We start from the raw sequence: 15,077 nt of genomic DNA, 5'->3' as shown, positions 1-15,077 counted from the left end.
AGCTAAATCTAGACAAGAATTAAGTGTTGAGGTAGATAATACAGCTTGCAAGCGAAACAATCAAATCTGACACTGTTGCAACCAGTGTTCTTACTCATGTAACTCTGAAGGTTTGTCTGTCTAAGATCATTCTAAAGCTCTGGGGTTAATGCCAATGTCCCCAAAATAGTGTGTGTGTGTGTGTGTGTGTGTGTGTGTGTGCGCGCGCGCGTGTGTGTGCATGTGCTCAATAAGACTGATGATCCATAGTAGAATAGCATCCACTCAGACATTAGTGTTAGTGAGAAAAATCAGGCTTTTTTTCATCTTTTCTTCCTTTGCTATTCTCTATCTTTGTTTTAGTTAGACACTTAGCTTTTTGATATTACTTGCCTTTGAAAAAAAGCCACTAATACCTTTCTTTTTTCTTTATAGGTATTGCTTTCACCGACTTACCGGTAAGAAATAATTTCTTGAAAGATAATTTTTATTTTATCTAAAAGAAATACAAGAAACTAGAAGTAGACATGTAGAGCAGTCTCGCTTATAAGTATATGTGCTATGCATCAAATAGAGGGTCCTTCTCTGCTCACCCTGGAGCATCAGAAGTTAAGCTCTAAATTGCATGGCATCCTGTTGTATGACATAAAATTATTCAAAATACCCTTTTGATTGTTTGTGGATTAGGCCTGTGCCCTTCTTTGTAAGAAGCACTTGTTTACACTGGGGCATACCCCTAGCTGTAAAACACTCTTGTTACTGTGCATTCATTTAAAATGTTATGTTTGAAGATGTCAGCGGAGGGTTGTACAATTGTAACTGTTCATTCATGTAGGAATATTGGAAACCTGCTATGTGTTTGGTGTCGTTTGACAGCCAAATTAGAAAGTAAGCACATGCAAAATAGTGAATTGTGACATTTTAAAGGAATTTATGTACTTTGGAGAGAGAGAGGACATGCTAAAGGCCAGGCAGAGTCATGGAAGCTGCCCACTTTTCTTAGAGTGGGGCTTGAGCAGAGACTTTTCACAGAGTAAGTCAGTGGGTGTGTAGGGCAAGAGTATTTCAGACAGCGAGGAGGAAAGTGGTCAGGCAGAGTCCAAGACAGGATTTAGAAGCTAACGAGATGACTCGCCAATCAAAAATACATGCTGTTCTTCCAGAGAATTAGAATTCAGTTCCTAGCACCCATGCCAGACAGCTGATAACTACCTGTAATTCTAGCTGCAGGGCATCTGACACACTCTTCTGGCCTCTGTAATATCGTATTCATGTACATACACACAAATAAATAATCTTTTAAAGAAAAGGAAAGAACTTGATTTTAAGATTGTAGGCCTGAGGAACTGAGAGAATGGATGGTGACAATAGGCCTGCTTTTAGTCCTATCTAAAGCAGAAAAGTTTTCTTAGTTTGTATCAGAGGATCAAACTGTAGGTTCCTGTACTTGGTAGGGAAAAGCTTTAGCACTGAGCTACACCCAGCACTTGTGTTTTATTTTTAGGACAGGCACTCTCCATGTTGCTCCATCTGCCCCTAAACTTGTGCTTGAGCAATTGCTCAAGCAGCCCTTCTGCCATAGCCCTCCTAGAAGACACCACACCTGGGTTTGTTGGAACATTTTGGGGGCAGAGTGAGTAATTTAGTTTGATGTAAGAGTCAAGGTCAAGTATACAGTTGGGATTGCAAGCTGGAATTAAGAAAATTGTCTGCTGTAAACTTGGGGGCCATTTGGCATTTAGGTGTCAAAGTCTTAAAGCTGGTTGTGAACAACGTGCAACTATGTGTTGACCCAGAAGAGAAGTGGGCGAATTTCTAGGACATGGTAAGTTTAGGGGAAAATAAGGAACTATCAAAGAGAAATTGAGTAGTCGTCAGTGAGGTAAGGAAGACAGTGAATTAACACTGAAAGGCTGATGAAGATATGAATTTAGGAGGAGTTGTATTACTGCTTTCTTGTTGGTAGATGGTAAAACACCGCCATCACAGGTGACTTGGGGAAGAATTTGTTTTGACTTATGTCTCAAAGGGTAAGAGTCTCTTATCATGGCAGGGAAGCCTGGCAGCAGGCATTATGACAGGAGCAGGAGATGGAGTGATCACATTCTCAACCACAAACCCGAAGTGGAGAGAACTTAGAAGTAGAGAGAGAGATTATTAATTCTCAAAGCTTGTTTTCCAGTGACATGTTTCCTCCTAAACTTCTCCAAATAATATCACGAGCTGGGGACCAAGTGTTGAAACGCCAAGCCCATGAGAGTCATCAACTATATCAGTGCTGTGATGTCTCCTGTCTGTGAGAACCCAGAGTAAATAAGAGATTGTGGATGACTTTGGTGATGGGGAAAGTAGAGATTTAGGGCAGTAACTGGTGGTGGAAAGCAGATGAGTAGAAAAAAAAACCATTGAGTTAGATTTAGCAGAATATTGTTAAATGATTCACTAGAAAACAAAAAGTTGATATAATACAGAGAGGAAAACTAATATAATGGCCATATTCTCCAAAAGCAAATGTATAAGTAGAGGGGATTTGCTTTTAAATAGAGCATTTATGGGAGTGACAAGCAGAGTATACAGGTGCAAATTGTTTTGTGTGGGAGCGTATACATATGTGGTGAGGGTGGCACACGCCAAAGGAGAAGAAGATCAGGAGTCCTCTGTTGTTCTCACCCCTTCCCACAAGGGAGCTGTTAGGATGCAGCAACACCCCAGCACTGTCATTATAGGCACACACAACCATGTCTGACTTTTACATGGGTGCTGGGGACTTGAACTCAGTTACTCTTGATTTCACAGCAAGTTCACTTACCCACTGAGCTATGTCCCAGACCCTGCAGGTAAATTCTAGTAGGTAAGATGATGGCATCCTTAACTGTTGCGGGGTCTGTCATCAAGACAATCCTTTGCCTGGCGGTGGTGACACACACCTTTAATTCCAGCACTCGGGAGATAGTGGCAGGCAGATCTCTGTGATTTCGAGGCCAGCCTGGTTTACAGAGCGAGTTCAAGGACAGACTCCAAAGCTACAGAGAAATTCTGTCTCAAAACAAAACAAAAAAACCTCCCAAGATTCACTTGGAATTAGTTACAGGGTTTTGTTGCAGGGCATTTTGCTTGTTAGGCTCTAAGCATGTTATACCCTGTCCTCAGGTGGACTGTGCTGTAATGGTCTCAGCTCTTTGTTGGACAGTTCAGTAGTGATCATTTAACAAGGCATACCTGGTTTTAGGCGTGTGTGTGTGTCTGCCCGTCTAGTGGTTTTCTTTCCCACTTTGTTGTATGTATCTCCTCCCCCCCCACTCTCCCACACACATTTATAGGGAATCAGTGGCCACTTTATTGTTACTGAGCAAGGTAGTTGTGGTGGTAATTCTTACCGGTTTCCTTTATAGTGTCTCTAAGGGTCTTCTGCATGTTGCACTTCACTTTTCTACTGCAAGATAAAAGAAAAGCTAGTCTTTCCCTTAAAAGGGGTTGCAGAAAATACTTATTTTCCTTACCTATAGTTTCTTCTGAGTTAGTTGGAGCATTGAATCCCGAGGCCATATATTTGCAAAAAGCCTTAATTCTCCTCGACTGCCTTGTGCCATTCATTGGTCTTGTGTGCTCATACAGCTCTGACAACATTACACCTTTAGTTGTTGTTTGAGATGGTGTTTCACTCTGGAGCCCCAATTGGGCTGGTACCTGCTGTGATCCTTTCCCAGCCTCCCGAGTGTTACGCCTAAACCTTAAACTTTTTAACAAAAATACTTTTTCTTCCTCAATTCACTTCTGTTTGAGAAGTATTTTAAACTTTAAACAAGCTAATTCAGTTTGAAATCAGGTACATACTCCTGGTGTCATTAGTTGCTCTCATTTAAGATTTATTTTTAGTTTTATATGTACTCATGTTTTATCTGCATCTCTCTCCACACCACATGCATGCTTAGTGCCCATATGTGTAACTCATATATGAACCCCAGGATCTGGAGTTACAGGCAGCTGTGGACTGCCGCGTTGCTTCTGGAGCCTGAATGTGGGTCATCTGCAAGGTCAACAAGTGCTGTTAACCGAGCCATCCTCTAGTCCCGTTTGCATTTAGAACGATGATGCTTTCCAACTCTACAAGCTGGTAGCACAGATACATTATTTGCCTTTTTCTGAAGAAATATTTAAAATATAACAAAACCTCAGTTGTTAAGTATGAATTTGAACATGTACATTAGTAGAAATAGTTTTTTCTATTCTGAACAAGACATAAAATTGTTGTGTCTGAATAGTCAAGGATGATAGTTTTTGAAGAAGGAATTTCCTGCCATGTGTGTTCTAAATACGTGTGACTGCATGTAAACCACAAAACCACTTAAGCTTGTAGCTTTTGTACTGAAATTACAGAACTGTCTTGCCCTCCATTGATGTCTTTATTGTCTTTGATCTCTTACATGTTTTTGTTTGAAAAATATCTAATAATTCTGTGATGGTTTTTATGAAAAGTTTGCCATGTAAGAAGTAAAGAGACAAGATTTTTTTTTCTTTTATGTGATGTCATTAACAAGCTGTGCTATTATTGGTCTCAGGCTTTCTGACTGGTGAAATGAGAAGATTGTATTGTGTCAGCCTGCTCTAGCTTTAATTTTTTAAATTAATTCTGCTGATTATTAAAAGTTAAAGCTAGGCATGATAGATCACACCTGTAATCTTAGCACTTTGAAGGCTGAGACAGGAAAAGTGTCATGAGTTCAAGGCTATCCTGAGATTCTTGTTTTGATAACATACATAACCATATCTTCCCACCAAAAGAATCAATACTTTGTCTTACTAGATATCTTAATAATCTAATAAGATTTCGTATTTATTTTGACATACTATTTTATTTCTGTTTTGTGTTACTTATTGAACAATTATTTTTAAATATTTAGTCTGCTGTAAAATCTCTTTCTGCACACATTTTATCCCCCTTTTATCCCCCTTGTTTTGTTGTGAAAATGCTTGTGATAACTACTGTTAAAAATAATAAAGAAACAAGGCACAAATCCAAGTACTAAAGGCATGGGAGGGTTTGGAGTCTCAGAACAAAGATAGAGTTTGATGTTGTATTGTTTGCCTCTGTTCTGTCTTTGCTTGCTAGTAGTAGAGCAACCCTGAGCAATTGTTTAACTTGTACATCTGTGAAGTGGCAACAAGTACCTCACAGTTGATTTTAATGAGTGGACCTGAGGTTTAATGAACACTCAGTGTTTGGTCTCTTTTTGGGTGCAGCAGTGATTTAATCACAGCAAAAGAAGGAATCCTGACTTTTTTGTGTGTATATTTGAGCTGCTACTTTTTACATTTTCTTTTTTTTTTCAGATTAAAATCTTAGGGTATTTTTGAACACATTTCAGTTTGAATATTCATATTTGTCTCTTCCTTTGAAATTGTACATTTGAGCTTTTATTTTGCATTAAGAATCCTCTAAATTGGAACGGTAGAAGATTATATTGGCCCCTGTTCAAGGGTGACACATAAATTCACAAAACTTTGCATATTTTTTTTCTTAAAGAAAATCCCCATGATGACACTATGTCTTGCTTAAAGCAAGTTTTTACCACTGACTTTATAAAGGCGGGCTCCCAAGTGTGCTGTTGATTGTAGTAGATTATAAATGGTATTTTCTTTGAACTAGCTGTAATGTGCATTTTGTAGACATGTAGCTTATATAAAAGCTGGGATAAACCTGAGTTGTGTGTTAATCCTAAAGCTTTGTAACTGTTATATGATGTTTTAAGAGCATGGGTTAGATTTTTCATATATTAGACATATAGTGCTACATGGATTATGCAACAGGGTCTCAGAATCATTCATGTAAATATCTTAGTTGTTTACACCTTCTTGATGATTAGAGTTTAGAAAATAGCAGTTTTTGTCCAACACATAATATGTTGTTTTAGTTGTCTTCCACTAATACTTTGATTGAGATCTAAAAATATTCATGAAGTAAATTTATGGTTCTATTCTTGCATTGCAAAGAAAGTGAAGTCTTTAGTGTATAATCAATAGATGTTTAAAGAAATATGTTGTCTTACAGCCAAATTTGTATCCTACTGTGGGGCTTCAGACACCAGGAGAAGTGGTTGATGCCAATTTTGGGCAACATCCTTTTGTATTTGATATAGAAGACTACATGCGAGAATGGAGAACCAAAATACAGGCCCAGATAGACCGGTTTCCTATTGGGGATCGAGAAGGAGAATGGCAGACCATGATACAAAAGTAAGAGCAAGGAATTTTGAATGTACAGAATGTAAACACTGAGTGTTTATAAGGCAAATTATTCCTTTTTAAATTAAAGATATGTATCTAGAAGTCTAGGTTAAATCCTAATCATTTGTGTGTACTACTGATTGTATTTTAATCTCTCAAAAAGTAATTTGACAGTTGAAATAAAATTCTTTAAGGCACATAGAGAGAATTGTATTTGTTTGACTTAATTGGATGGAGGAAATAGTGATGTTTGTTCATTTACTTTGTTAACCTTAGTAATATTACTGAGCGAATTCTGTAGATTATACAGTCAAATTTCTAATAATGTTGGCAAAAAAGATAGGTTTTAAAGGTGTAACCTAGATGTTATGTTTTGGGTTCTGTAATTTAGGAACATGACCTCGAGCACCTTCCTTTGCAGTAGTTCAGGTACAGTGGGGGAAAGAGAATGGCTGCTTGATGCTCACTCTCAATGTGGAGATATATGGGAGTATAGTCAGAATGCACATACACCGTTTCCAAGGGGGAGTTGTATGGGTTCTCTCTCTGTGAGAGTGTCAGCAGGGGGCCTCTAATTATTGGAGTGAGCTCCTTTTCTTTGTATTTAGCATTTAAATTCAGAAAGACTATAATTGTTCCTATTCAAGAATCTAACTATAGACCTCTACCTGAAAGGCTTTAAAATTTAAATTAATTTTTAAAATTTGGGTAAGAAAGATGGCTCCACCAAGATGGCTAACGTTACCTTGCTCCTGAGCCTTTCCACTGAGTTCTATTACTGCAACCCACATACTCTAAGAGAGAAACACTCCTACAAGTTGTCTTCTGACCTCCACATGTGTGCTATGTGTGAGTGTACACGCACACCAAATAAATTTAAAAATAAATGTAATTTTAAAAATAAAAAAGTTTTAGTAACTATTTTTAATGCTATTTTTTATATAAGTTACCATTAGACACTTAGGATAAGATAAAGGGAAGAAGACCAAGGAACAATTGACTGTGGAGTTAGCCCAAGTGCAGCATAAATACTTTGAATTCATTAATAATAATGGAGGATGCCAGCAGCAGAGAAGAAAGTAAGTGTTAAATCTGTTACTAGGAAGAGCTTTTCAGTGGCTTTATATATTTGATTTATGTTGTAGAATTTCATAAGAAACAGCAGGAAACTGAATTTCTATGTCAGTCAGCTTTTTAGATTATACATCTGTCCAGAAGTCCAGAGACACTGTCTGGTTATCATTAGGAGTAAGTGACAGTTGTTAAAACGTGAAATAGATAGTACACATACAAAACTTAAATACCATTAAGTTAAAATCATTGTGATTGTATAATCTAGGCAAGAAAATAGCTAAGATCTTTAGATGGCATCAGTGTGACATGGTTGCGAAAGTGTATTTTTAATTGCTTTAAAGGTTCTTCAGTTTACAATTCTAAGAAAATCTTTTGGGGTTTTTATTTAAAGAAGACAGTGGTTGGAGGTAACAGATTTTTGATTAATGTTGTTGTATTATCAGTTTGCTAACTATTCATGGCTTTTTAAAACATAGGATTGTTGTCTTAGAAATGTATTATCTGTAAACTGCAAATTAATTTTCTGTTCAAAATCAAGTTGATTGCAAGATTGATTCCTTATTGTTTAATGACCCCTTGTGGGTTTATTCTGAACATTTCTCTCTCTGGGCTAACATCAATGTCTCTCTTCAAACTTTGAGATCCCATCTTATTGGATTAATGAGTACAGAAAGTATTTGGACCTCCAGAACACCAGGAATTAATCAGTTATCTCAAAATTCGGTGTTTTACACCTAACTAACATACTATTGGGATACCTATATTTAAAGTGAGGTAGAAATTATCATTAGTAGGATTAGATAACAGGAAAATGAATTAGGAGCCAGGGGAGAAGAAGGATCCAAGAATAAAAAAAAAGATGATTTAATGCCTTTGGTCTTATTTTAAATTATCTTTTAGACTATCCATAACTTATATTAAAGTTGAAAGTCATAGAACCTGGCTTTAAGGAAATAGATTAATTTTGTAATACCAAATTAGACTTTGTTAAACAAAGCTTGTTGTCTGAAACATGTATTCTCCTGACTAAAATAATGTTTTTTTCTTTGTTTTTTTCTTTTAAGAATGGTTTCATCTTATTTAGTCCACCATGGGTACTGTGCCACAGCAGAGGCCTTTGCCAGATCTACAGACCAGACTGTTCTAGAAGAATTAGCTTCCATTAAGAATAGACAAAGTAAGAACATCATGGTGCATAGCAAATACTTGTTTTTAAATTATAAGTTTGGTTGCTTTACCTTGTAGAAATTTTATTCTTTTTAATTAAAGATTTCATGAATATATTGTTTTAAAGTGGATGCCTTTGGATTTATTTTTATTTACTTTTTGAATGTTTTTGTTTTGTGCCAGGGATGAGGAGTTCTTCTGTTTGAGACAGGGTCTCCTATAGACCAGGGTGACCTTGAGCCTCATTCTTATGTCACGCTCATTGACAGTTTTGAAATTTTTAAAGAAAAATTTACACTGGAGTTTTAAATATAGACATAATCTTGTAGAACTTTAGAAGGAAATGCCTTTATCATATTTCCATGCAAAGATTGCTTTCCTGTGGTTGGGATTGAGGTCGTCAGTACAGCCCGGTGCTCTGGGTTTGCTGTCAGACCTGGTAGGTGGAGGGTGAGGAGGGACAACTCTTTTAAGCTTCTTAAAATAGGAAGCATTTGATACAAAGAAAGTTTTCTTTTGTTGCTTTGGTGACAGTCTTGATGGTGACAGTATATAAAAGAATGTTTTTCTTTGAAAGAAATTTAAATATCCTCTAATTTTCTCTGAAATTTAAGGTAGTATTGGTTTTAAGTATTTATTGCTTAGGGCCTTGAGCTGGCCAGCACTGTTATTGTTTTAACCAGGGCAAAGCATGCTGACAATAGATGTAAGTTAGTCATCAGAGGAGGTCCCACCTGATAGGCAAGAGTAGAAAGATGAAACAGAGCAAACTGGTAACAGTTGGAGCATGCTGTAGCACATGTTATATTATTTTTTCTCACTGCCGCAGTACACTCTCCTGCAGAGGAGTCACTTACTTGAGTATTCTATGTCCTCAGTGTCTAATTTAGCAAAGTTCTGATCTTTTCAAAGTCTGGTGTTCCAGTCCTGAGGCAAGGTTTGATAAGACATTTTAGGTGTCGATAGTCTTCTAAATTCTACTGTTTGAAAATATAGTACTTCTCAATGGATATTTTTCCTATAATACTTACATACCCATTCATGATATTTAAAGTAGTGTCTGAAGATAATTGTTTTTCTAATTTTTAATGTCTGAAATTTTTCCTTGGATTCCCTAATCTAAACTTAAAAGGTCTAAAAAGAGAGTTTAACAATAATTATTTTAGAGGTTTTTCACTTTTACTTTTTTTTCTGGAGTGATACAAGGATTTCTCTGCTTTTGTAGAGTTAATATTTTGCTTTTTTTTCTGAATAGGAATTCAGAAGTTGGTGTTAGCAGGACGAATGGGAGAAGCCATTGAAACAACACAACAGTTATACCCAAGTTTACTTGAAAGAAATCCCAATCTCCTTTTCACATTAAAGTGAGTTTTAGTAAAATGTTTTTGTGTTACACATTTTAAGTAGCTAAAATTATCTTTATGATTTATGGTTTTGATATTTTATTTTGCTTTTTGCAGATATTTACATATACTTTTATAGTATAGAATGTTTAAATGATATTTTTAAAAATGTGGAGCTGGGCTGGAGAGATGACTCAGAGATTAAGAGCACTGGCTGCTGTTCTTCCAGAGGTCTTGAGTTCAATTCCCAGCAACCATATGGTGGCTCACAACCGTCTGTAATGCATTCTGGTGCCCTCTTCTGGCCTGCATTGCAGGCATACATATAGGCAGAACACTGTATACATAATAAATAAGTAAACCTTAAATAAATAAAAATTTTAAAAAGATGTGGAGCTGAGGATGTGCAGCTCAGTGCCGGGGCAGGGGCTCAGCAGGTGTGAACAAATGCAGAGTGCTTTGCACTGAGACCTTTAAGCACGTGCTTTTATCATTCATCCAATCTCTCGCTTAAAATGTGAATGCCTTAACTTAGAAGACAGTGATCTCGGTTTTCTCCTGGTACCCAAGTAACTTAATGACTATATTGAAAATTTATAAATTTATAGTAAAATATACATAAAATTTTACCTTTTACCCATTCTTAATGTGCGTTACTATATGTTTAAGTATGCTTATGTTTTGTACATCCTGCCATTAAACACCCTGCTTGCTAACCAAGAGCCCTCAAGTATTGGTTGTTTTGTGGCTTGCTTAGTCATTTAGCATAATATCCTTAAGTTTTGTCTATATTGTAGCATGTGCCAGAATTGTCCTTACCTGTGAAGGCTGGGGATCGCCCCATTGTGTGGATACACTGCGTGTTGTTTGTTCTTCTGTCTGCTGATAGGTGCTGGGGTTGCTTTTGTCTCTCTGCCATTGTGAGTAATTCTGCTGTGCGCATAGGTTTATGAATATCTGCTTAAGTCCTAGCTTTCAATTCTTTTTTACTCACAAGTAGAATTGCTGGCTGATGGTTGTGCTTAACATCTTAAGGACCTCCTGTACTGTTGTTCTTGGTGAATCCTTTGATTACTGTAGAAGGTCTTCAGTCTTTACACATCGTCAACACTTGTTTTCTGCTCTGTAGGTTATAGACATCCTAATTTGGCATTAAAATTTTTTTGATGATTCTTTGTTGTTTAAGAAAGATGGACATGTGGGGCCTGGGGGTACATTGCCTATAATCCTGCACTCATAAGACAAAAGTAGGTGGATCTCTGAGACTTCAAAACCAGTCTGGTGTTCACATAACAAGTTTCAGGCCTGCCTGGACTACAAAGTATGACTCTTTCAGAAAGAAAGAACATTGGATGTTACTGAACTTAGGATTTCAAACTTTCAAGCAGTAGAAAGTCTTTGTAAGCTAAATATCATTTATTTTGCCTCACAGTAAAAGCCAACTGAGGCCCATTTTGGCTAAGAGGTTGGAAATGCATGCAGCCTGAGGTAAGGAAGGACCAGGTGAAGGCTGTGCTTTGTACCTCCCTAGGTACGTGTGTATCTAAAATCTTGTTTTACATACATAACTCACTTGATACGATACCAAGAAAAATACAGATTTTAAGTTTTAAAATAGGTCTTTTTAAATTTTATAGCTGTGTACAGACTTGATGAATGTGCCTAAATAAACTTCCTTTTTTCTTTCAGAGTACGTCAGTTTATAGAAATGGTGAACGGTACAGATAGTGAAGTACGGTGTTTGGGAGGCCGAAGTCCAAAATCTCAAGACAGCTACCCCGTCAGTCCTCGGCCTTTTAGTAGTCCAAGCATGAGTCCCAGCCACGGGATGAGTATCCACAGTTTAGCACCAGGCAAAAGCAGTACTGCACATTTTTCTGGTGAGATGCAGTCTTTCAAACTTTTACTCTTCTTTATATAATTTTGAGTTTGAAAATTTTTTTAAATCTAGACATTCTCTTTTCAGTTGTATATGTACATTCTCATGTTTTGTGTAAAAAGAAAAACCAGATTCATTAGTACCAAGAAGTATCACAAGGAATTGAGATTATTAATAGAGCTTCATAAATAAATGTCAATCGTCAAAAAGAGTTGTTACTAAATCCATTGACAATAATGAGAAAATCATCCTATGAAGTAAGGATTTAAAGTGGTCTGGCTATGCTGTCCCACAAATTACCAAGTCTTGTTGCCTTCCTTTTTCTCTTGATTCATTCCAACTTTTTTTTTTTTATTTTGCAAATTTATGTTCTTTCCTTCCTAGTGCCAGGTGGTGGTGGCACATGACTTTAATCCCAGCACTCAGGAGGCAGAGACAGGCAGATCTCTGAGTTCAAGGCCAACCTGGTCTACAGGGAGAGTTCCTGAACAGGCTCGAAAAAGCTTCAGAGAAACCCTGTCTTGAAAAAGCCCTCGAAATTATTTTCTTTCCTGTCTGTTTTTCAGCTTACTTACTACTTGCACTATAATAGCTCTTGGTGTTCTTGTGGTTCAGATTTTCTCTGTTGGCTCTCTTGCCATCACTTCTACAGATCCTTTTCTAATCCTCCTCCTCCTCTCTTTGCCTCTTTAATTCTGTTTCCCAACATGAGCCTTACCTCTCTGTATTTAACTTTATTTTTGTCGTTGTTTAATTCTTCATTATTTATTTCTCATATATTAGCAGATTAAACAAGTAGTATTTCCTCAGGTACTGATTTAGAGATACTAAGAAGCACCAGCAAGTTTCACAAAGACTGGCATCTTTACATGCAATTTTAATTCTTATTATAAGCTAAGACCAATAATAATTTAATGTAATAGGCTAAATACACACACAACCTGCATGTCCTGAACTACTAGGAGTGATTTGTACAACCACATATTTTTTTTATTCAAGTATATATTTCCAACATGAAGTAGTTTAAGTTATGTCAATAAGAACTACCCCAAATGCTTGTCCTGTCATTCTTGTTACTGAAAGCATTTATAAACCCCAAAAGATTTTAAATCAAAGGGCTCCTCAGCACAGAAGTACTAACATAAAACTTAGTTTCTTTACAAAAACAAAACAAAAAACAAAACAAAACACTACTCTTTTGAAAAGAATGTTAAAGCAAAGGATCTATTACAGATAAACATTTCTTATTAAACAAAACCAAGCTAGCCATTATCTTTGGTAAATTGAAAAGGACATTTAGATTTCACATATTATGTATTTAGCTTGTAATGAAGAAATCTACCTAAATCAGAAACCCTACTTTACCCTTTATATATGGAACTGTGTGGTTTGCAGCATTTTAAGTTTAGTCATAAAAATCCAGGAAGCAATTCAAATATGGCCAGATAAGGCAGGCAGGCTGTTATAGGCTCGGATTAGAATTCTAAAACTGAAAACCTCTTTCATTACATACCTAACTATCAGGGTATTTCTGTAGAAAACTGTTATATAGTTTCCAAAGGAAATACCATAGTTTCAGAAATTGTTGGTGGTCTCAAGATCCGTAATTGGCTTGGCAAAAGCTTTTCTAGCTAGTTTGAATTCTTCATTCATAGTAAGTCTGTCTTCGTCTCTAGCAAACTTCCTTGGGTCTTTTTTTCTTTTTTTTCTTTTTTTTAAGTTTATTTATTTATTAAAGATTTCCGTCTATTCCCCGCCACCGCCTCCCATTTCCCTCCCCTCCCCCAATCAAGTCCCCCTCCCTCCTCAGCCCGAAGAGCACTTAGGGTTCCCTGACCTGTGGGAAGTCCAAGGAACCCCCACCTCCATCCAGGTCTAATAAGTTGAACATCCAAACTGCCTAGGCTCCTACAAAGCCAGTACGTGTAGCAGGATCAGAAACCCAGTGCCATTGTTCTTGAGTTCTCAGTAGTCCTCATTGTCCGCTATGTTCAGAGAGACCGGTTTTATCCCAGGCTTTTTCAGACCCAGGCCAGCTGGCCTTGGTGAGTTCCCAATAGAACATCCCCATTGTCTCAGTATGTGGGTTCACCCCTTGCGGTTCTTAGTTCCTTGCTCGTGCTCTCTCTCCTTCTGCTCCTGATTTGGACCTTGAGAATTATGTCCAGTGCTCCAATGTGGGTCTCTGTCTCTGTCTCCTTTCATCGCCTGATGAAGGTTAATATTCAGGAGGATGCCTATATGTTTTTCTTTGGGTTCTCCTTATTTAGCTTCTCTAGGATCACTAATTATAGGCTCAATGTCCTTTGTTTGTGGCTAGCCTTGGGTCTTTTTTAGTTAAGAAGACAGAATATTGAAACTTGCACTTGCCTTTGTCTTCCAGTTGACATTGCATTGTAATTTCTGTGATGAACTGACAAGCTCTTCAGTAATACCCACTGATTTAGCGTTAAGGATTCTGCTCATCCCCAAAGCCATACACATAGCCTGTAATTCTGTAGAAAAAAAAATATTTTACTCTGTCTACATTCTGTTCTTCCAGTTTCTTTATTTTTTTTCCCTCATCTGGTATCCTACCAGCTTGTCAGCTTGCTAAGCCTGTCTTTACTTTATAGAGCTGATCCAGTGATGGGATGGCTTTATTCCTAACAAGTAACCCTGTTCTTCCCTGTACTGCTTTACTTTAGGATTTTTGACTCACCTCCTATATAATGAGAGCAAGCTTGCATGTCTGTGTCTTCAGCCACCACCTCTTCAGTATCTGACAGTTAGTGTATTCATATGAAAGGGGATGACTATAACATGCCACATAACAGCATTTCTATTAGTGACAAGCTATGCAAAGTGGCCCCATGTGGTATTGATGGAGCAGGAAAACATCACAAAATCACATGATATTTCTATTGTGATTATTTCTATGCCAAAGTATAAAAATACATACCATTGTATTCTGATTTCTTTATGGATGTTTTGCTTGCAGGTATGTATGCTTGTGTACCACATGTGTGTATTGACAGGAGAGGCCAAAGAGGGCATTGGAGCTGAGTTATAGATGGCTGTGAGATACCATGTGGGTGCTAGAGCTCTAGCCTAGGTCTTCTGCAAGAGCAGCTAGAACTCTTAATTACGGAACCATATTGCTAGCCCTGTATTATGATTTCTTATATCATGTAGTATAGTAACATGTGCTGTCCAGATTTGTAGCCTCAGAGGCATAGGCTGTCCTACATTGCCTAGAAAGACTGGACCATCTAGACTTTTGTAAGACTACTCGATGTTAGCACTACAATGGAATCATTAACCCAGTTCTCATAATTTGTCTTTGCTAGTAACACTGTAGGGCCCTCACAAGTGATTGTGGGGATTAAGTAAGATCTGTAATGAAACTTGGAGGAAATAATAGTTTACAA

General features: G+C 37.2%; 1 protein-coding gene and 1 pseudogene across 1 annotated transcript in view; both read left to right on the top strand.

The window, feature by feature from the left end:
- Positions 1-15,077, top strand: part of Ranbp9 (RAN binding protein 9) — an 89,131-nt gene that overhangs the window by 55,242 nt on the left and 18,812 nt on the right. The window contains exons 5-9 of the mRNA XM_005355094.1: positions 415-437; positions 6,029-6,213; positions 8,343-8,455; positions 9,701-9,809; positions 11,478-11,668. Of these exons, the coding sequence (XP_005355151.1) occupies positions 415-437; positions 6,029-6,213; positions 8,343-8,455; positions 9,701-9,809; positions 11,478-11,668 (621 nt within the window). The remainder of the gene's footprint in view (positions 1-414; positions 438-6,028; positions 6,214-8,342; positions 8,456-9,700; positions 9,810-11,477; positions 11,669-15,077) is intronic.
- Positions 5,393-5,493, top strand: LOC113456916 (annotated as a pseudogene).

This window comes from Microtus ochrogaster, chromosome 16 (assembly GCF_000317375.1).
Source record: "Microtus ochrogaster isolate Prairie Vole_2 chromosome 16, MicOch1.0, whole genome shotgun sequence".
NCBI lineage: Eukaryota > Metazoa > Chordata > Mammalia > Rodentia > Cricetidae > Microtus > Microtus ochrogaster.
The sequence above is the reverse complement of the archived record's forward strand: the minus strand, read 5'-3'. Positions and strand labels throughout refer to the sequence as shown.